The sequence below is a fragment of the Rhinatrema bivittatum genome, chromosome 4 (assembly GCF_901001135.1).
Source record: "Rhinatrema bivittatum chromosome 4, aRhiBiv1.1, whole genome shotgun sequence".
Classification (NCBI taxonomy): domain Eukaryota; kingdom Metazoa; phylum Chordata; class Amphibia; order Gymnophiona; family Rhinatrematidae; genus Rhinatrema; species Rhinatrema bivittatum.
In genome coordinates, this window is record NC_042618.1 from 261,206,541 (window position 1) to 261,228,290 (window position 21,750).

At 42.1% G+C, this 21,750-nt stretch overlaps 1 protein-coding gene across 14 annotated transcripts in view; it reads right to left on the reverse strand.

The window, feature by feature from the left end:
* The window catches only part of PRR5 (proline rich 5), a 557,355-nt gene that overhangs the window by 161,308 nt on the left and 374,297 nt on the right, over positions 1-21,750 (reverse strand). For all 14 annotated transcript variants that reach the window (XM_029600072.1, XM_029600069.1, XM_029600065.1 and 11 more), the window contains one exon: positions 2,217-2,265. In XM_029600072.1, coding sequence (XP_029455932.1) covers positions 2,217-2,265 — 49 coding nt within the window. The remainder of the gene's footprint in view (positions 1-2,216; positions 2,266-21,750) is intronic.

Below are 21,750 nucleotides of genomic sequence, written 5' to 3' on the forward strand. Positions count from 1 at the left end.
TGGTGAAGGGGCAGGGTCGTGGGCATGGCGCTGATCCGGGGGCAGTCTGGGGGCAGGACCGAGGTCTCCGGCACTGCGGCTGTGCTGGGGGTTGGCGCACTGGCAGCTGGCCGGCGTGCGCATGATACGCCTGTCAGAGGCAGGCGTAAATAAGTAAAAGAAGGTGGGGGGGATTTAGGTAGGGTTGGGGTGGTGGGTTAGATAGGGGAAGGGAGAGGAAGGTGGGGGGAAGCGGAAGAAAAGTTCCCTCCAAGGCCGCTCCGATTTCGGAGCGGCCTTGGAGGGAACGGGGAAAGCCATCGGGGCGCGCACAAATGTATACCCAATTTTATAACATGGGCGCACTGCCGCGCGCCCATGTTATAAAATCCGGGGTCGGTGCGCGCAAGGGAGTGCACAGTTGTGCACCTTGCATGTGCCGAGCCCTAGGGGAGCTCCGATGGCTTTCCCCGTTCCCTCCGAGGTCTCTCTGGCAGGCATAACTTGCGCACACCGGCCGGCTGCTGCGCGCCATCCCCCGGCACGGCCTCCGTGCTGGAGGCCTCAGTCCTGCCCCCAGACCAGCACCACGCCCACAGCCCCACCCCTTCCTGCCCCTTTTTCAAAGCCCCGGGACATACGTGCATCCCAGGGCTTGCATGCGCCACCGAGTCTATGCGAAATAGACTTGGCGCGCGCAGGAGAGTTTTTAAAGGGTTACGCGCGTATATTATGTGCGTAACCCTTTGAAAATCTACCCCAAATTTTATAAATATACCAGACTTTACAAAAGTTTTGTGCTACCTTATATATAATACTTTGTGAGCCTGATTTACTAAACCCTTTTCCTCCCATAAACACAAAATGGGAGAAAAGCTTTAGTAAATTAGTCCTAATGTTCTTAAATTTAGATGTCTAAGAAAATAAGTATTGGATGTTTTTAAATTTTTCACAAATAATTTCTTTTCTGAAAAAAAATAGTTTTTTCTATGTTTTCAAAATTGTGTGTGTGGCATTAAAAAAAAAAAAAATATCCCATAAATCGTTTCAAGCTTTGTTAGATGGCTTGCATAAGTGAAACTGCGGGGTTGCTCATGGTCAACACCAATGCTATACCATATTATTCTTAAACCAACCATAAGAAAGAGAAATAAAAAATGGAGGGACAGAAAAAAGGATGAAAAAGAGAGCAAGAAGGAATAGGGGACAGAGAACTAAGAGGCAGTGAGAGTGAAAAGTAGAGCGGGTAAGAGGAAAAGGGGGAAGGAACAAGATGATGGAGAGAATGCAAAGGAGAAGAGCAGAGATGAAAGGAAGAGGGAGAAGCCAAAATGATGAGAGGATAAAGAATAAAAGGGGGAACAGTCAGGCAGAGGAGCAGACAGTACTGCTGCAGGAAGGAGGAGCATATGCTTTGGCATTCAGTCAATGTCACCATTTTGATTTTGGTACCTCTGGTGACAGGAAGGAAACCAGCTCTATACTGCTGGCAAAGATTCTGAAGCAATTTTCAAGGGATGAATTTGGTCTTGGGGGGTCCAAGGGATTAAGGCAAAGAAAAATCTATGTGTTTCATTTTATTCTAGGATTTGGGCCCAGGAATCTCAAGTTAATGCAGGTGAATGTTCAAAGAAGTTATGCATGAAAATTTAACTACTTTTAGCGACTTTCAAAAGCCATTTACCCACGTAAATGCACTTTACATGGGTAAAACCTATGGACAATGCAATCGCATATATTGTAGCAATTTTTAAAAGCCCAGTTACATGGATAAAGCGCATTTACAGGTGTAAAACCCAATTTGAAGCGTGTAAATACTTTTGAAAATTACCTCTAAGGCTGCAAAAATTAACTGCATCCTAGAAGGTGTAGTTAACTTTACAGTATTAGGTGAGTTGCATTAAGCTTCATCGGTATTCAGCATTAATACCAAATGTGGCTATTTGCATTTTATTATAATTTTGATTAGGCTATTTACATGTGTATTAGGGTTATTATTACGTAACTAGTGATAATACTAACACATGAAAATATTTAGTATTGGGCATGGGTGTTAGCCAACGCTAGTAGGATAACTTCATGTATACTATAAATTTGAGTTCACAGTGACTGTAAAATTGGAATCATAAGAGATTTACTCATTGTACTGCTATTCAGTGATCTACACCCAATTGATGTCTTTTCACTGTTAACGATGTCAATGTGAGTAACTGGAGGTAACTGATAAACAAACATACCTGTAAATACTCAGTAAAAAATGATCCCAGCTCTGTTTTCAATAATTGCCTGTAGAGAAAGAAAAACACAATTTTAGTAATCATTCAGTCCAGTAGTAATAAATGTTTATGAAAGATGAGTACAGTAAAAATATTCTTTGGGAGGGTAATTTTAAAAGGTATTTATGCGGGTAGTGCCTGCATGAAATGTTTTCATCTAAATGTGCCTGCCTGATATGTAGGGAAAAATACATACATTGATGTACGCGCACCCAGAAAAAGTAGGCGGAAAAGGGGCAGGGCATGGTCATTCCAGAGGCAGCGCCAGCACTGACGAGCGTAACCCCTAATTTTCCTCGGCTGGCCCATGTATGATACATGCGCCACTTTGCTATAAGAGGAATTGATTTGTAAACTGCAGTCTCTGCTACCTGCATTGTACAAATCAACCGCTTTTCATCGCTTATAAGGACTAAAATTATTTAATGATGTCAATTTTATAATGAATACCTCTGAAGGTTTCTGTAACACCACCCCCGAAACCCCAACCTATTTCCCGAAAACTCATTCCAAATCAAAGAATCCCCTTACAACGGTGCATATATTGAGTGTTAGGCTGAGCCCTATAAAGAGTTTCTTTCTCTCTCTCTTTCCCCGAGGGTGCGTAAGATATGCGTGTAAAGGCTGCAGACAAACACATGTGAAGAGTATTTTTAAAATCTACGCGTATACTTCATAAAATAGCGCATATCTTTGCGCGTGGCAAGATATGCACATTTATGGGCGCATGCGCAGTCTTTTAAAATCTACCCGAGTATGTGCAATCATCATCAAGAATGCGTGAACACTTCTACACCTGCTATTTAATGTACCAAATTCAAACTTTCATTGACTTTTTTGACCTGTTTGGTATGCTGTCTTGTCATAGTGAATGGAAAGGTCAACTTACTAAGCCTAAAGGCAGAGGGTGGGTGAGGAGGGGAGGCAAACTGAGAAGTCCTTGCCCATAAGTTTTTTTGGTGTCTCATTTAACTTTTTTTTTGTGAGTCTATCTTTCCATCTTATCCCAGGTTTCCTTCCATTCTTTGGGGGAACCTTTCAATAGATGGCACTACATCTGGGGGAGTGTTGGGGAGAGGGAAGTTTGAGTGTCATGAGGCTGGTTTTATGATATCCTATATCATTCATCTGCACATTTTACGTTTTAATCAAGACAGATATTGAAAACTTGTACAAACCTGTTTTACATTTGTCTAATAAAGAGGCATACTGCCAGCTTCATTTTAAATTTAGAAACACCAAGGGGCAGATTTTAAAACCTGCGTGTGGGCGCAGATTTGTTTGCGCAACCCGACGCGAACAAATCTACCCCCGATTTTATAGCATGTGCGCGCAGCCGCGCGCATGTTATAAAATCCAGGGTCGGCGCGCGTAAGGGGGTGCACAATTGTGCAACTTGCATGCGCCGAGCCGTGCAGTCTGTGTCCATTCCCTCCAAGGCCGCTCTGAAATCGGAGCGGCCTCGGAGGGAACTTTCCTTCCTCCCCACCCCCCCCGCCCCTTCCCCTACCTAACCCGCCCCCCAGCCCTACCTAGAACCCCCCCCTTACCTTCGTTGAAGAAGTTACACCTGCGTCCCGGCAGGCGTAACTTACGCGTGACGGCCGACGACCAGCCTGCGATCCCGGGCACAGCGGCAAATGGCCACTGTGCCTGGAGGCTCAAGCAACGCCCCGCCCGCCCCGCCCCTTTTTGCGCATCCTGGGGCTTGCGTGCGCCGCCAGCGCGCGCAGGGTTTTTTTTTTTTAAGGGTTACACGCGTAACCCTTTTAAAATCTGTCCCCAACTGTATAGCTTCAAAATGTATTTCCAGGATAAAGGTTTTATGAGATATCTATTTTTTTCATCCTGTTTTAGTATTTTACGCTTAATATTAAGAAATTGACTCCTGTTACCTCCCAGTCCCTTTTCAAACAGTCATTCTTTGAAACCCTGTTATACAGGGTGATGAAAACATCCCTGAGAACCTACAGTGTACTAATGAAATTACTATTAATTTACATAGTAAGGACCAGTACTACAGTTATTTCAATTATAGGGCTCCCTTGGGATCCCTACTATGGCCTAGTAGCTAGGATATGAAGTGTTGAGGAATGCATCATCTTTGCCACAGCATCCCTATTGCAGGCTGCTGCGATGGTTTATTTCTGCTTATCAGCAAGCGATTCCTAGTGTCTGTGTGGATTTTTGCGTTTAGAGATATCAGGGCAAGAGCTAGACCCGCACACATGCATGCGTTTGCCGGCACACACACATAGACGCGCTGATTTTATAACATTCGTGCGTATTTGCACAAATGTTATAAAATCGGCTGTCCTTGTGTATATGCGTGCATGATTTTATATTGATGCGCGTGTATGCACGTGAATGCCGTCTCGTGCGCGTAATAGGCCTTTTTCCCAGCTCGCTCCCAATTTTCCCCACTAAACCCCCTAGCTAACCTGCCTCCTTTTTATCCTATTAGCCCCGAACCTTAAAACCCCGCTGACTAACCTCTTTTTTTTTTTTTTGTTACTTGACATATACCCCATCCATAGCAGAAGTAAAGTTACGTGATAGGGGACCATCGCACGCACTTATGTGCGTAACTACTGACTCGCCGACTTCATGGTGCAGGCCTGGCCCACCCAGGCATCGCCCCTTTTAGTGAGAAAAAGTTTTATGTGCATACTGGGAAATACCCGCGTACTCGCGCGGGTTTTAAAATCCACACAGCACATGCCAGGCCGAGTCATGTGTGTATGTTCCGGCTTTAGCACGAGTAGGGCTTCTATAATCGATCAGTAAATTAGTGAATTTGTGGTCCCTTAATTTCTTTCTTTGGTCTCTTCTTTCTCCCTAGATGGAATATGACTCTGCCCTGGGCATTCTAAACTTGGTCCTCCTATCCGCCTTAAAAGTTTCCTCTTGAAATTCTTTGGATTCATTGATCTTAAACTCTCCACATTTTCTCCTCTCCTTTTCTCTTGTACCTTGAAGGCACCTCCTTAGCTGTTTGCTCTTAGGAAGCATCAGTGTGGTGAGTCAGTTCTTCCTCTGTCTTTCCAGTTGTGGACCTGCTGTGTATCCATTCCTTTTTCAACCAATTGCCAGAATGGCAACAGAATCCCTGAGACTGAAGGACACCAGAATGACTTGGGAGAAGAAAAGTCTCAACTCTTCACCTCTCTTAGTAGGGTAGAAAGGGTGGGTAAAAATTCCTCCCAACAAAAATCAGACAATGAGTAACAACTCAAGATACAAAAGAAAGATAAATTACCATCCATTGCTTTTTACTTGGAAAAAAATCTCTTAATGAATATGACTGTTCAGCCAAGGCTTTGGGCCTGTGCTATACAAACTGAAAACTGAAAAGAATTAAATGTACTTTACTGTTTACAGTTGCATAGTGGTTACTAGAGAGAGCTGTATCAAATGCCATTCTGTTCATGTGGCATAACTACTTCAATAATTTTTTTTATTTCTAAACATTTGACCACGGTTATGAAACGTCCAGAATCCATCCAAACAGCGTTGTCCTTAAAATCATTTTAAAAAGATCTAAAGACTCATCTCTTTAAACTAGCTTTTCCAAGTTAATCATGGTTCTCTCTTGTCTACTTTTTCATTATACAGTTTCTAATCCAATGTCTGGCATTTATATTTATTATTTTTCACCTATATATGTATGTACAATCTGTGAACCACCGTGAACTGTAAATGTAATGTGCAGGCTACACATTTTTTAAAATAAATAAATATTTCACTTTTTCCTAAGTTAGTCACAAGACAGATTACAATCAAAATAAAAACATGATCTTGTAAGAAATATACAAGATGGATTTCATTAAAAATAATAAAGTAAGTGATGCACGTATACAGAGTAAACTAAGCTGAGAGAAGAGAGGACTCTCAGGTACATTGGGTATCCATTAATGAACAGAATAAAATAAAATGACTCGATGGATAAGGTGAATAGAATACACAGAACTATGGCCTGGATTTATCAAAATGCGGTAAGTACCGCATGCGATAGCAAAAGGGGCATGTTTTATGCTAATATAGTATTTATCGCAATTTGCGATAATTACCTGTGCGAAGAGCTAAGTTAGTGCACATTGTGATACCATTTCAGATTCTGCGATAAGTGCCAAACCTGATGTAGTTCCTGCATTCAACCACTGGGGGACCAGTTTTTCAATGAGAGAGAGAGAGCAAGCCTGGCCATAATATCATGGCCCATAGGCAGGTATTTTTATCCCTAGGGTAGGCCCACCTAGTAACTCGAGGTGGGGATTAGGTAAGTGTGTAGGGGGTTAGGGGCCACTTTGACATGCTACGTGACACCTACGAACAGAACAGTGGTCACTTGTGAAGATTTGCTGGCCTTCGGAGTGAGGAAACTCACTCCAAGATGAGATTTGGGCAAGGTTCTCTCAACCTAGCTTGATGTTACCCAGGTAGAGAGTCCATCAAGCTAGGTTGAGAGAACCTTGCCCAAATCTCATCTTGGAGTGAGTTTCCTCATTCCGAAGGTCAGCAAATCTTCACAAGTGACCACTGTTCTGTTCGTAGGTGTCACGTAGCATGTCAAAGTGGCCCCTAACCCCCACCTCGAGTTACTAGGTGGGCCTACCCTAGGGATACAAATACCTGCCTATGGGCCATGATATTATGGCCAGTCTCTCTCTCTCTCTGTCTCTCCCTCCCTCCCTCCCCAGGGCTCTGGAGCCTTCAAATCATCTGAAATAAGCCTTACGGGACACATCGCAAATGGTGATAAAACCTTACCGCATGGTCACGGCCGCTATCGCACTGCCTAACGCATTTCAAAGAGGTGTAGTTAAAATCTGCGTTATGGCTGTGCGATAGCTCTTCGCAGAGAGGCTAACCCAGCCCACTCTCCGCCCCTAACTCCTCCCATTTTTGGAATTTGCATCGCACCATACGATATGGTGCGATCGCATGCGGTAAACACGTTTTTGCATGCGAAAACGCCTTACCGCATTTTGAAAAATGACCCCCTATGTTAGTCACTGGTTGGGGTTAATAAGAAACCATTAAAAAGCATTACTGTGGACAGTCAAAACTGTGGGCTCGCGGTCAGGAAGAGCTAAGGTAGTCAACGTAATAGGGGGATGAGTCTGGTGTGGGATCTAGGCCAGGTGGTGAGGTAAGAAGTTTTAAAGTGGAAAGATGGCAGTATCTTATATCATATTTTTGGAACAATGCAGCAGAATGTGTGGGTTCTTGTGTATATTAGTCTGGCAGAAATCAGTGACAAGGAAGACTGAAGGGCCAGTTCGGACGATCTGAGTTCTCTTGTAAGAATGTGGACGAACAGGAGCTGGGAGAGATATTCCTGGGCCAGTTGATTCACATATTATGTATCCTGCTTTTGACCTAGAGCCAATGTAAATGACACAAGATTGGTTTTATGTGGTCTGTGGAGGTGGTCCCCCATCAAAACTCTGACTGCTATGCTCTGTACTAATTGGAGATGTTTGAGGTTGTACTGTGAAATTCACTGAATAGAGAATAACAATAGTTAGAACTCTGGGTTCCTGTGGTATATTTGTCAAGATTTTGTGGCAAAAGTTTGTAAATTCTGTGGCAGATTTTTTTTATTATGCGGCAATTCTGTGGTATATTTGCATAAATTTGAACTTGTTTGCATATTAACTATATAAATGTGTGTTTTACTTTATAAAAATAAAGGGTTTTTTTTTTAATATTTCTTGTATCTGTTTAATTTATTTGATTCTTTTGGAGAGAAAAGAATAACCAGTGCTGGGAAGAGAGAAGGGGGATAGAGAATGGGGGAGGGGAGAGGAAGGGTAGGGAAGATAGGAGATTTGTGTGATGATGAGGGACAGGGGATTTGAAAGAGAGATGGAGAAGGGATACCAGGGGGAGTAGAGGAGGGGGAAGAGGGATAGGGGATCAAAGCATAGAGGAAGGGGAAGGGGAATCAGGGAGCATAGGGAGAAAGGATTACAAGGAAAAGGATGAGGAACAAGTAGAGAGAGAAGGAGAAGATAACATAAGAACATAAGAAAATGCCATACTGGGTCAGACCAAGGGTCCATCAAGCCCATCCAAGATCAAGAGAGGGAAAGAGAGAAGATCCACTTTCTGCTGTCACAAGCCCTTCTCTCACACATTTCACTCCAAAGTTCCTCTGATTCCCTCATACCCCACACCCCCTCCAATCCCTTATTTACTCTTTATGCCCACTCCAGTCTTCTCACTCTCTGCCTTAGTAATTGCTCCTTTTAATTTGGCCCACTGTTGTTCCACATCTCTCATTTTCTCCCAGTCTTCTAGTTCTTCCTCCAGATACTTCCCCATTTCAACAAAGTCCGTGTTTATTTATTTATTTAGTTGTTTTATATCTCGTCATTCCAAGTGAAGATCACAACGATTCAATACACCACTTACTGGAGAAACGAAACAAACTCAGTTGCTATAGATCATTACACAGACATTACATGCTAGCAGAATGTGTCACCTTGGTCACACTCACAGAGTAGAGACATACCCACACCAAATACAGAATAAAGGATCACAAATTAGAACCAGCAATATGCAGACAAAAACTGAAATGGAAACCCCAAGACAGACAGACTCTGTGTCTAATAATGGAAAAACAGAACCACCATACTTATAAAACATAAATAAAATCAAGAAACATAAAGCATCAATTGGGGGGGGGGGGGGGGGGTAGGGGTGATTGCGGTATGCTCAAGGGTTACTCAGGGAAGGCTTGTTTGAGTACACATCCCTAACAGTTTCTACATTAGGTAGATTACAATGGGTTGTAGCTTTAACCAGCACAGGGCTTGGAAAGTCTTTCGATACATTTCTTTTAGTGTAGTCATGATTTATGATAGCTTGTCATGAGAATGACAATTTTTCCACCCCGTAATAATGTAAGATCTGCATGAAATCTGCCTGAGTCAACAATTATACAAGAAGGAAACTCCCCATCTAAAAATGTTTCTTCAACATTGCTTTTAGTAGCAAGGTGGCAGTTTGCTTAGGTCATGAGAATGAAAGACAAAAAAGGGGGGTGGGGGAGTTTCAAAGAAGACTTGATCATTTTCATTTTGTGTGCTTTTGGCTTTCATTCCCAGTTATTGTCTCTGGGATCTGTGTCCCAAACAATGTCACATCATCTCTGCTTGCAGCAGCTGGTGATTTCCTAATGTTGAGCTGACATACAGTGCTTGCTAATACGCAACTCCAAAATTATTGTGGTTCCAAATGCTGCCTTTAGATTTGCGCTCTCACAAGCACAGCAGAAATTGAAGTAAACCCTCTGATTAACCAAATTCCTGCAGCTCAAATTAGAGAGCAGCAAATGTACTATAAAGCTAAAGACATAAGTAGTGATTACATAGACATGTGGTATTTAGAATTCCAGCTTGCTTCTGTTCTTGACAACATTCATACATAGTGATTTATCACATAAGAAGAGTGTTAATGATCTCTCTTCCTGTGGGCCCTTTCACCGTGCATCTAGTGCAGTGGTTCTCAACCTTTTTTCTGTCAGGACACACCTGACAGATGGTTCTCACATGCATGACACACTTAACATATGATTGTCACGGGGCTAAATGTAAACATATATTCTGTATCTACAGGATCCAACCTGACCCCCCCCCCCCCCCCCCAACAATGGCTACAGAACAGAACTAGGACATTCCCCGTTCAATTTACCATTCAAAAAACATATTTCTGGTGTCATCTCAGTAACAGAAACGAACACTCTATCCTACTAGGTGCAATAGCCCTCCTTGTAAAAAAAAACAGTAATTTACCACCAATGTATGTTCTACTGAGAAAACACAACAAATAATATTGATACAAATGCCTATATGCTAGTAAAATACTTCACCTCGGTCACATACAAAGAATTGACCTTCACCAAATACAGAAAGACCAAAAATTACAAATATGGAAACAGAAACTGGAATGGAAACCCAAAAATGCCACTCTGCATTCTATGCAAAACAGAAATATAGCACCTAACAGACTTCCAGGATCTGCAATAATGTACACAAACTAATGCGAAGAAAGTTACATCTGCATTATGGAACTCAAACAGTAACAACCCTACCTATGAAAAGGCAGCACTGCAAAAATTACACCAGGCCCTAAACACCAATACACCTCCGATTAGGAAAACAGAACAAGCCAAGCTGCTATAGATCCCTACACAGAAACTATAAGCTCGCAGAACACCCATAGCTGGGTCACACACGCAGAACACAGACAGACCCTCGCCAAATACAGAATAAAATGACCATAAAGTTAATGTTTTTGTGTTGTTGCACTGCATACAGAGTTTGGCTTCTTGCTGCTCCAGTTCAATTTTTGTCTCCACATTTCTATTTATACATTCCTCAAAAAATGTAAAATAATTCTAAAACTAGAATATAATAAATGTTTCAAAACAACTGATAATGGAATAACATCCAAACATTAAAAATTTTCAAAATTATTAAAAATTCTCCAAACACCAATAAAATATTTCTAACAGCAGACGCATCACATAATACCCAATAATTAAAATGGCAGTCAATCAAGAAAGATAAACTTAAAAGGTAAGTAAAAGCCACTTTTACTTACCTTCTCCAGTAACTCTCCTAATCCTTTTTCTTGTAGGCCAATAGGACATACCAGAAGCAGCAAGGGCTGCTGAAGTTCTGTCCTCATACTCTTCTTCCTTAGGGTCCATGACTTGTCTATCTCACACACATACATACACTTTCTCTCTCACACACACACACACACACACACACACACACACACACACACACACACCAGTCATCTCCCTGACCAATCTCTTTCTCTCTCACACACACACATACACCAGTTACCTCCCTGACCAATCTCTTTCTCTCACACAGTCACCTCCCTGACCAATGTCTTTCTCTCACACACACACCAGTCACCTCCTTGACCAATGTCTTTCTCTCACACACACACACACCAGTCACCTCCCTGACCAATGTCTTTCTCTCACACACACACACCAGTCACCTCCCTGACCAATGTCTCACTCTCTCTCACTCACACACACACACACCAGTCACCTCCCTGACCAATGTCTCTTTCTCTCTCACACACACACCAGTCATCTCCCTGACCAATGTCTCTTTCTCTTTCACACTCACATCAGTTACCTCCCTGACCAATGTCTCTTTCTCTTTCACACACACATCAGTTACCTCCCTGACCAATGTCTCTTTCTCTCTCTCTCACACACACACACACACATCAGTCACCCCTCTTTCTCTCACATACAACAGTGACTTTTCTGAGCAATCTCTTGCTCTCACAAGTTTTCTTTCTTACTTACACACAAGCATTCTCTCATACACTTACACATATGCTGGCTCACTCTCTCTGTCTCACTTACTCACCCCCACCCCCAGCACACATGGCAGCTACAGCACAAGGTAGCCGGTATGCTGCTATTAAAAGCAGAGTCCTGACAGGCTAGAAACTGCAGCAGAAGTGACCTCCCCCACCCCGCAGCAGCAAGAAGGCAGCACTCAGCTGTTTTCTTGTGCTGCTATCATGACATAGAGAAGTCAGCCTTGAATATAATTCTATGCTTTTTCTTCTCCCCACCCCAGCCTTTTATTTATTTTTCTTTTTTTGCAGTTTATTATTATTTTTATATTTTCATGCTGGTGAGAGGAGAGGTCTGAGCCAGGGCAAAGGGGGGGGGGGGGGGCAGCGGCACCTACTCCTGCAGCCCCTGGCAAAGTGGCCAGCCAGCACAGATTTTCAGCTCTGAGTCCAGGCAGCTAATGGATGGATTTCCCCAACAGCTGTGCAGCAGGAAATCCCAGTGGCCACATTCTCAGCTGACTGCTCAGTGCCGTGATGATCGCAGCACAGGCAACCTGCTGAGTGTAGCAGGGCCGGGGAGAGCCTTGGGATGCGATTTCTGCAGCAGCAGCATGGCCTTTTCTTGTCATGTGCCCAGTAAACATCACTTCCCCTTCCGGGCCACAGGGACGGGAAGAAGAAAAGGTCACATTCCTGTTGCCGGCTTCCACGAACACTGCTACCGTTCCCCTCAGCGCTTGAATGTGCTGATAGCCCAGTCAGGAACGGCAGTAGTGTTCGTCTCGGTGAGGTGAAAAGGGGGAAATATCAGCGGGTACGCGACACACCTGCTGGTGCCTTGCGACACACCGGTTGAGAACCGCTGATCTAGTGACTAGTAATACACAGATAACAGAATCATTAAAAACACCATCAATATTTACATTTAATGCTGTCCTCCTTATGTATGCACACTAAGGAGAAATCAATATCAAAGATATGGGGCTCAGAACTAATTGCTCTGTTTTAGTAAAATATCGATATATTTAAAAATAAATGTTAATGAATACAAAAGGAAATCTGTTTTGGAACTATTAGGTCTTGAAGGGGTAATTTTATAAACAGCTTGCAGAAATTTGTGGATTGTTATATGCATGGAGGATAACCTTCAAATAACTCTGCGCAGCACCATATATGTGCATATATGGCCGGGAAGAGCTCAGTAACCCACAATCCAGTGGGAACACAGAGGAGATGATCACCTTTCAGGTGGCTGAAAGGAATCAGTAAGTTTGCTTGGGAAATTTTCTTTTAAGTGTTGGGGAGAAGTAAATTATTGGGGTATATTATTTAGTGTGTTGGTGCTTTTAATAGTCATTAAGGCAGCTAATAAACAGAAGTTAGTGTGTTTGTATTTCCCAACCTTCCCACCCATGCCTAGCTCATCCTTTAATTTTTAGGCAGGTGCCACCACTAAAAAAAAAGAAATCAGCCTTTTAACTTCACTTCACGAATTACCCACACCTTATTGAGAGTTTGATCATTAGCTGTAGGCCACTACCAGACATATAGTGAATACATTAATACATTTAAAAGACGCTAATTAGACACATTCCTACTTCAATAACAACCTAACTAGGAACTGAACAAATTTGAGATGAAGGCAGCAGTCCAGCAGCAAGAGAGGGCCTGCCAGTCTTTTGCATTGAGTGTCACATGTATGATTTTTTACCCGCCGGTCAGAAGTTTTACATGTGCATCCGATGCAAAGAGCTCCTGTCTCTTAGAGAACGAGTCCGATCTCTGGAGGCTAGAGTGGCAGATCTAGAGGAGCTGAGGCAGACAGAGAGGTATATAGATGAGATCTTCAGGGATATAGTAGCCAAGTCCCAGCTTCAGACTGGCAGCCCTAGTGCTGCCTTGGAGGAAGGTCTCATGATTGGAGTGTACCAACCTGGTGCAGGAGGAAAGGATCTTGTAGCAAAGACCTTGTCTCAAAGTGTTGCATTGTCCTTTCGCACCGAGGATGTGTCTCCAAGGGCTATTGCCCAGGAGGGAAGGGTTAGGTCGGCCGTCATAGTTGGTGATTCGATTATTAGGAATGTAGACAGCTGGGTGGCTGGTGGGCGTGAGGATTGCCTGGTAACATGCCTACCTGGTGCGAAGGTGGCAGACCTCATGTGTCACTTATATAGGATTTTAGACATTGCTGTGGAGGAGCCGGCTGTCTGGGTACATGTGGGCACCAATGACATAGGAAAATGTGGAAGGGAGGTGCTGGAAGACAAATTTAGGCTCTTAGGTAGAAAGCTGAAATCCATGTGCAGGTCACCAGAGGCTGGCAGAGCTCCGGAGTCTCAATGCATGGATGAGAAGATGGTGCAAGGAAGAGGGATCCAGTTTTGTTAGGAACTGGGGAACCTTCTGGGGAAGGGGGGAGTCTTTTCTGAAGGGCTGGGCTCCACCTTAACCAGGGTGTAACCAGACTGCTAGCACTAACTATTAAAAAGGAGACAGAGTATCTTTTAAACTAGAACAAAGGGGAAAGCCGATAGTTGCAGAGCAACACATGGTTCAGAGGGAGGTATCTTCAAAGGATACTAATGATGTATTAGAATTAGGGCATCCCAACAGTGAGGTTCCAGTAATAAGAAAAATAGTCCAAGTGCCTGTAATTAAAAACTCACCTGAGCTACACAAAATTCCCGTTTATCACTATCAATTAAAAAGCAGAATGAAAATACAAACAAAAAACACATTTTGAAATGTTTGTATGCTAATGCCAGTAAGTCTAAGAACTAAGATGGGAAAATCAGAATGTATAGCATTGAATGATGACATAGACTTAACTGGCATCTCAGAGACATGGTGGATGGAGGATAACCAATGGGACAGTGCTATACTGGGGTATAATTTATATCGCAATGACAGAGAGCAGCATCTGGGAGGCGGGGTGGTGCTTTATGTCTGGGAAGGCATAGAGTCCCAGGATAAACATCCTGTATGAGACTAAATTCACAATCAAATCTTTATGGGTAGAAATCCCTTGTTGTTGGGGAAGAGTATAGTGATAGGAGTATACTACCGTCCATCTAGCCAAGATGGTGAGATGGACAGTGAAATGCTAAGAGAAATTAGGGAAGCTAACCAAACTGGTATTGCAATAATAATGGGAGATTTCAGTTACCCCAATATTGACTGGGTAAATGTAACATTGGTACATGCTAGAGAGATAAAGTTCCTGAATGGAATAAATGACAATTTTATGGAACAATTGGTTCAGGAACTGACTAGAGAGGGAGAAATTTTAGATCTAATTCTCAGTGGAGCACAGGATTTGGTGAGAGAGGTAACAGTGGTGGAGCTGCTTGGCAATAGTGATCATAATATGATCAAATTTGAATTAATGACTGGAAGGGGGGACAGTAAGCAAATCCATGGCTCTAGTGCTAAACTTTCAAAAGGGAAACTTTACTAAAATGAGAAAAATAGTTTGAAAAAAACTGAAAGGAGCAGCTACAAAGGGAAAAATTGTGCAAGAGGCGTGGACATTGTTTAAAAATATCATCCTAGAAGCACAGTCCAGATGTATTCCACACATTAAGAAAGGTGGAAGGAAGGCAACACTATTACCGACATGGTTAAAAGGTGAGGTTGAAAGAGGCTATTTTAGCCAAAAGATCTTCATTCAAAAACTGGAAGAAGGATCCAACAGAAGAATATAGGATAAAGTATAAGCGTTGGCAAGTTAAATGTAAAACATTGATATGACAGGCCACAAGAGAATTTGAAAAGAAGTTGGCCGCAGAGGCAAAAACTCACAGTAAAAACTTTAAAAAATATATCCAAAGCAGAAAGCCTGCGAAAGAGTCAGATGGACCGTTAGATGATCGAGGGCTTAAAGGGGCACTTAAAAAAGATAAAGCCATCGTGGAAAGAATTAACCATTTCTTTGCTTTGATGTTGACTGAAGAGGATGTTGGGGAGATACCTGTTCCGGAGAAGGTTTTCATGGGTAATGATTCAGATGGACTGAACCAAATCACGGTAAACCTAGAAGATGTGGTGGGCCTGACTGACAAACTGAAGAGTAGTAAATCTCCTGGACCAGATGGTATACACCCCATGGTTCTAAAGGAACTCAAAAATGAAATTTCAGATCTATTAATTCAGATTTGTAACCTATCATTAAAATCTTCCATTGTACCTGAAGACTAGAGGGTGGCTAATGTAACCCCAATATTTAAAAAGGGCTCCAGGGGCGATCCGGGAAATCAGTTAGCCGGACTTCAGTGCCAGGAAAAATAGTGGAAAGTGTTCTAAAGATCAAAATCACAGAACATATAGAAAGGCATGGTTTTATGGAACGAAGTCAGCATGGCTTTTTCCCAAGGCAAGTCTTGCCTCACAAATCTGCTTCTCTTTTTTGAAGGGGGTTAATAAACATGTAGATAAAGGTGAACTAGTAGATGTAGTTTATTTAGATTTTCAGAAGGCATTTGACAAAGTTCCTCATGAGAGGCTTCTAGGTAAAATAAAAAGTAATGGGATAAGGTGGTGATGTCCTTTCGTGGATTACAAACTGGTTAAAAGGCAGGAAAGAGAGAGTAGGATTAAATAGACAATTTTCTCAGTGGATGGGGCTGGGCAGTGGAGTGCCTCAGGGATCTGTACTGGGACCCATGCTTTTCAATATATTTATAAATGATCTGGAAAGGAATATGATGAGTGAGGTAATCAAATTTGCAGATGATACAAAATTATTCAGAGTAGTTAAATCACAAGCGGATTATGATAAATTGTAGGACCACCTTGTGAGACTGGAAAATTAGGCATCCAAATGGCAGATCAAATTTAATGTGGATAAGTGCAAGGTGATGCATATAGGGAAAAATAACCCATGCTATAGTGACACGATTTTAGGTTCCGTATTAGGACCTACCACCCAGGAAAGAGATCTAGGTGTCATAATGGATAATACATTGAAATCGGCGGCTTGGTGTGCTGCAGCAGTCAAAAAAAGCAAACAATGTTAGGAATTATTAGGAAGGGAATGGTGAATAAAACGTAAAATGTCTTAATGCCTCTGTATCACTCCATGGTGAGACCGCACCTTGAGTACTGTGTACAATTCTGGTTGCCGCATCTCAAAAAAGATATAGTTGCACTGGAGAAGGTAAGGAAAAGGACAGCCAAAATGATAAAGGGGAATGGAATGGCTCCCCTATGAGGAAAGGCTAAAGAGGTTAAGGTTGTTTAGGTTGGAGAAGAGATGGCTTATGTGGGCATGTGATAGAGGTCTATAAATGTACTATATAATATGTACTACTTGCTGACTTCATGGAGTACCCCCTAGTCCTTCTATTATCTGAAGGAGTAAATAACCGATTTACATTTTCCTGTTCTAGACCTCTCATATTTACTCCTTCAGATAATAGAAGGACTAGGGGGTACTCAATGAAGTTAGCAAGTAGTACATTTAAAACTAATCAGAGAAAAATATTTTTCATTCAATGCATAATTAAACTCTGGAATATTTTGTCAGAGGATGTGGTTGGGGCAGTTAGTGTAGCTGGGTTTAAAAAAGATTTGGATAAGCTCTCGGAGAAGTCCATTAACTGCTATTAATCAAGTTGACTTAGGAAATAGACACTGCTATTACTAGCATTGGTAGCATGGAATCTACTTAATGTTTTGGGTTCTTGCCAGGTACTTGTAACCTGGATTGGCCACTGTTGGAAACAGGATGCTGGGCTTGAGAGACCCTTGGTCTGACCTATGGCAACTTCTTATGTTCTTATGACTATGGACAGCTTTTTTGTTGATAATTATGGCCAAATCTCTTAACTATGAATTGGAAGAACCCACAATTCATTGATAAGGATGGAATAATTTTATTTATTTTTTTTAACAGTCCACCTAAATCTGAAATCAAATATGGGCATAAGTTTCACCACTTTCCGAAGCACACTTAACCACCAAAATTCTCTTTGAAAATTATCCCTGAAAATCTACCCACATAAAGTATCTAATCTGTGTGTAGATTTTTTTCAGGAAAATCTACCGCATACTTATGAATGCAAAAGTATGAGTGTAAATGCAAACCCCTTGCCACCCTTGCTTCCAACTCCATCAGAGTCAACTAGCAAGTTTGCTTATTCATAAGCAGAATGATTTGTAGACAGTAGAATGAATTAGCTATTATGAATGGGTGACATTATCCGATGGCATGGACATGGAACCAGCTCTCAGAGTTCAGTGAAATCTTTACTGAACATTTGGGGAAGTTCCCACGTGCATGCTGCCTTGTAAGCCCCTCAGGCTACATCAGAACTTAAGGTTTTGTGAGGCAGTCAATTCCCCAGGGAGGACAGCAGGTAATGACTAATTCATTCTGCCCTCTATGGAGAACCCTGTTTACAGGTACACAAACGTTTTCTCTATTGACAAGCAAGCATGAAATAGCCATTACAATTAGGAAAGCCAAAGCTGAGGACTGTACAACAGAAGGACTTAACAACCTAGCCCCATCAAGTGGAGAGTGGACTACTGGGTGAACAGTTGATGCAGAATTGCTTATCCAAAGATAAAGTCTACTTGGAACATGCTGTCTAGACAGTAGTGGGATGTGAAGATGTGCACAGATGACTAAATAATAGCTGGGCAAATGTCAATAGAAGTGGACCTGAGATTAGCCATTGGAAGTCAACATGGAACACACTTGACAGAGTCTGTAATCTGTAAACCAGCCAGCAACTAGCAGTGTGCTATATAGTCTGCTAGCTATCAACTGCCCTTCCCAATCTATTGAAATAAAAAATATGAACATTTGAGAAGCTTGTCTGCAAGACTGAGTCCTCTTTAGATGATATGCCAGAGCTCTCTCAAAGTCCAATTAGCCCGTTCTCCTTTGTGTGCACGATGTCTTAGAAAGAATGTAAGCAGCACAATAGCTTCATTAATGTGGAACACAAAATCACTTTCAGAAGAAACTTAGAGAATCACCATATTCTGAAAATATTGATTGTTATTATGAAACCAGAGCCTATAGTTCACTTATTCTTCATGCCAAATTGAGGGCCATGAGAAACTATACTTTATATTTTATTTATTTTTATTTGTAGTATTTATATACCATTGTTCTGAAGTCAATCACAACAGTTTACAAAGTAGGAATAAACAACATAACAGGTACATAAACTTTATATAATACAAAGTGGAATCATATCAAAAAATAAAAACAGGCAAAGCAAGGATAAAATATCATGAGATAAAATAACACAACAAAAATATATAGTTAAAATATAAAAAGTAAAAAGAAAGTAAAAAGGAAGAAAACTGACTCCTAGTCTAAAATCATAACATCCTGCAAACCGAAGTTTAAAAAACTGCCTTAGCTAGACATTGTTCTCTTAAGCTAATTTAAAAAGCCAAGTCTTCAGTCCTTTCTTAAAAACAGAAAAGTCTTTTTGCAGCCTTCAATCCACAGGCATAGCATTCCTTAATTTAAAACTGGCCACTGAAATAGATCTCTCTCTTACCTCATTCAGGTGCACAGTGCGAATTGAAGGAACTGTCAAAAGGCCTTTATTTACAGGTCTTAAGTTCCTTTGAGGAGTATGTAAATGAATGACTGAGAAACTTCAAGTACACTGATGCAAAGAGTTTGAAAGGAGGTTTCATAAGTTGAGCTAAGACTACAATGAGGTCACAAGGCACTGGAGGTTTGCTATGCTACATTCCTTTCATGAATTTTGATATCAAGGGTGAAGAAGACCAGAACCCCTTCCACCCTGCTGGTGATATGCTGCAATGGCATGGAGATGAACCTTGACTGAAGAAATTATAAGGCCTGAGGACTGGAGGCAGAATAGATATGGAAGCAATTCTCTCAAGTCACAGGAAGAGGAGTCTAGCTGACTGGATCTACATCAAGTCAATAAACTCTTCCATTTGAAAACATAGGATGTTCTGCTGAAGGTCTTCTGGCAGAAATAAAAATATCCTTCACTTCTCTTGGAAGCAGCAAGAGAAAGACTACTATAAGCTCAACATCCATGCTGTGAGGGCCAGTGACAGCAGGTTTGTATGTCAGATTTGGAGATATTCCCAAAGGAACCAACAACTGAACTGACAGATGGAGATATGGATACCACACTTCATTTGGCCAGGCTGATGCTATAAAGCTTATCCTTATCTTGTCCCAAAGGACTTTTTGGATGGTCCTGGTGATTACAGGAATCTGTGGGTATGCATAAAGTAGACCACTGTACCAATCTAGCACAAAAGAGTTGAGAGTCTTTCTGCAGCTACTTGGATGCATAGAGCAGAGCTTTGACTTTTCAATCCATGTTGCGACCACACCTTGAGTATTATGTGAAGTGCTGGTTGCCCCATCTCAAATAAAAGACAGAGCAGAATTAGAAATGGTACAGAAGAGGAAGACAAAAATGTTAAAAGGGAATGAAAAAGCTCCCTTATGATGAGAGGCATACAATTGAGGCAGGGCTTCCCAAACTTGTCCTAGAGACCTCACAACCAGTCGGGTTTCCAGGATATCCACAATGAATATGCTTGAGATACATTTGCATATACTGAGTCTCTTATGACCCAGGACAGGTTTGGGAAGTCCTAGGTTAGGACTCTTCAGCTTAGACAGGAGACAGTTCAGAGGGGACATGATAGAAGTTTTCAAAATTATGAGTGGGGTGAAACAGGTAAATAAAGGACAGTTATTTACCCTTTCAATAATAAAACAAGGGGGCATTCCATGAAACTAACAAACATCATATTTAAAGCCAACCAAAAAAAGTACTTTTTTTTTTTTACTCAGCCTACAAGCAAACTGTGGAATCTTTCTCCTCTCTCAACCATGGGGGGATATTTAAAACACAACCCTGAAGAGGATGAGGAGACTTCCACTGTTCTAAAGGGAAACATCTGATAAGAACTTAAAATGAACAGAGTCTACATCATCCCTTTCTGAGTCATGACAGAAATCCAACACCCTATTGTAAGGACTTAATCCCAAATCTGGAAGTTAATGAGGAGATGCATACACCATCTTGCATTGGAGAGGTTCCATCCCTGGTCTCCAGAGGCAAATTAATTCTTCACTAGCTCTGACAGTTAGGCCACCAGAGGCTGGGGGATCCTGTGTGCTAATGGAAAGATACCCTCTTCGGGTCATCATTACTAAGGGTTGTTTGCACAGCCATGGAAGAACTCTGCTCCATGGCAGTCGTCGCTACCTTGATAGCAGCTGGCTCTGAGGAAATCTGTGCTGGTTGTGTTGATACTTTCGAACAGAACCTTGGTCCATTGACAGTGCTGGTGGTATGTCTTGCCATGCCCTAGATTCTGCAGTGGGATCCTTGAGTTTATGCACTGAAGTGCTCTGCTTCTAAATGACTGACGGTGCATTAGCATCCTGTGCCAAGTCAATTGCACCTTTGAGTGGGAGATCAATGTTTATTTATTTATTATTTTAAATCTTTTCTATACCGTCGTTTGGAAGATACCGTCACAATGGTTTACATCAAGGCACATAAAATTTATGATACTGTGATTTGCACATTTACAATGCAGAGAACAAGGACAGCATCCTGGTCAACCCAGGGCCCAGGTAAAACAAATGGCACTATGTGAATCTTCCATGATATGAATGATGATGGGACATATGTTGCTGGGGATATCACCCACCTTGGTGTTGAGGGGCCCACTCTGGCAGAGCCCTACTGTGATAGTGCTGAATTTTTCTTCAGCTCTGGGATGGATGGGACCATCCAGAGTGGGCCCCTCAACACCAAGGTGGGTGATATCCCCAGCAACATATGTCCCATCATCCTTCATACCAAGTAGCACTCTTCTTGGTACTTCTGGCTCCCAACCATGCTCAACACCCCTGACCTGAGGGAAATCGGGAACAAGCATCATAGATCAATCACTGGCCAGCCTCATAACAAGGCTAAGGACTCTTATCAACCATCTTCCTCAAGGTCTCCATCATCCAGGTACAGAGCTGTTGCACCCTAGGGGACATCCAACACAGATGTAGCAATTGATGGAGTCTTGGTCCAAAGCCAGGCAGTGATAGCAGATGGTAGGCATATCCATGATGGATATCCAGCACCTGCAGATACAAGCTTGTAAGCCGCTGAGTGTGGGCTTC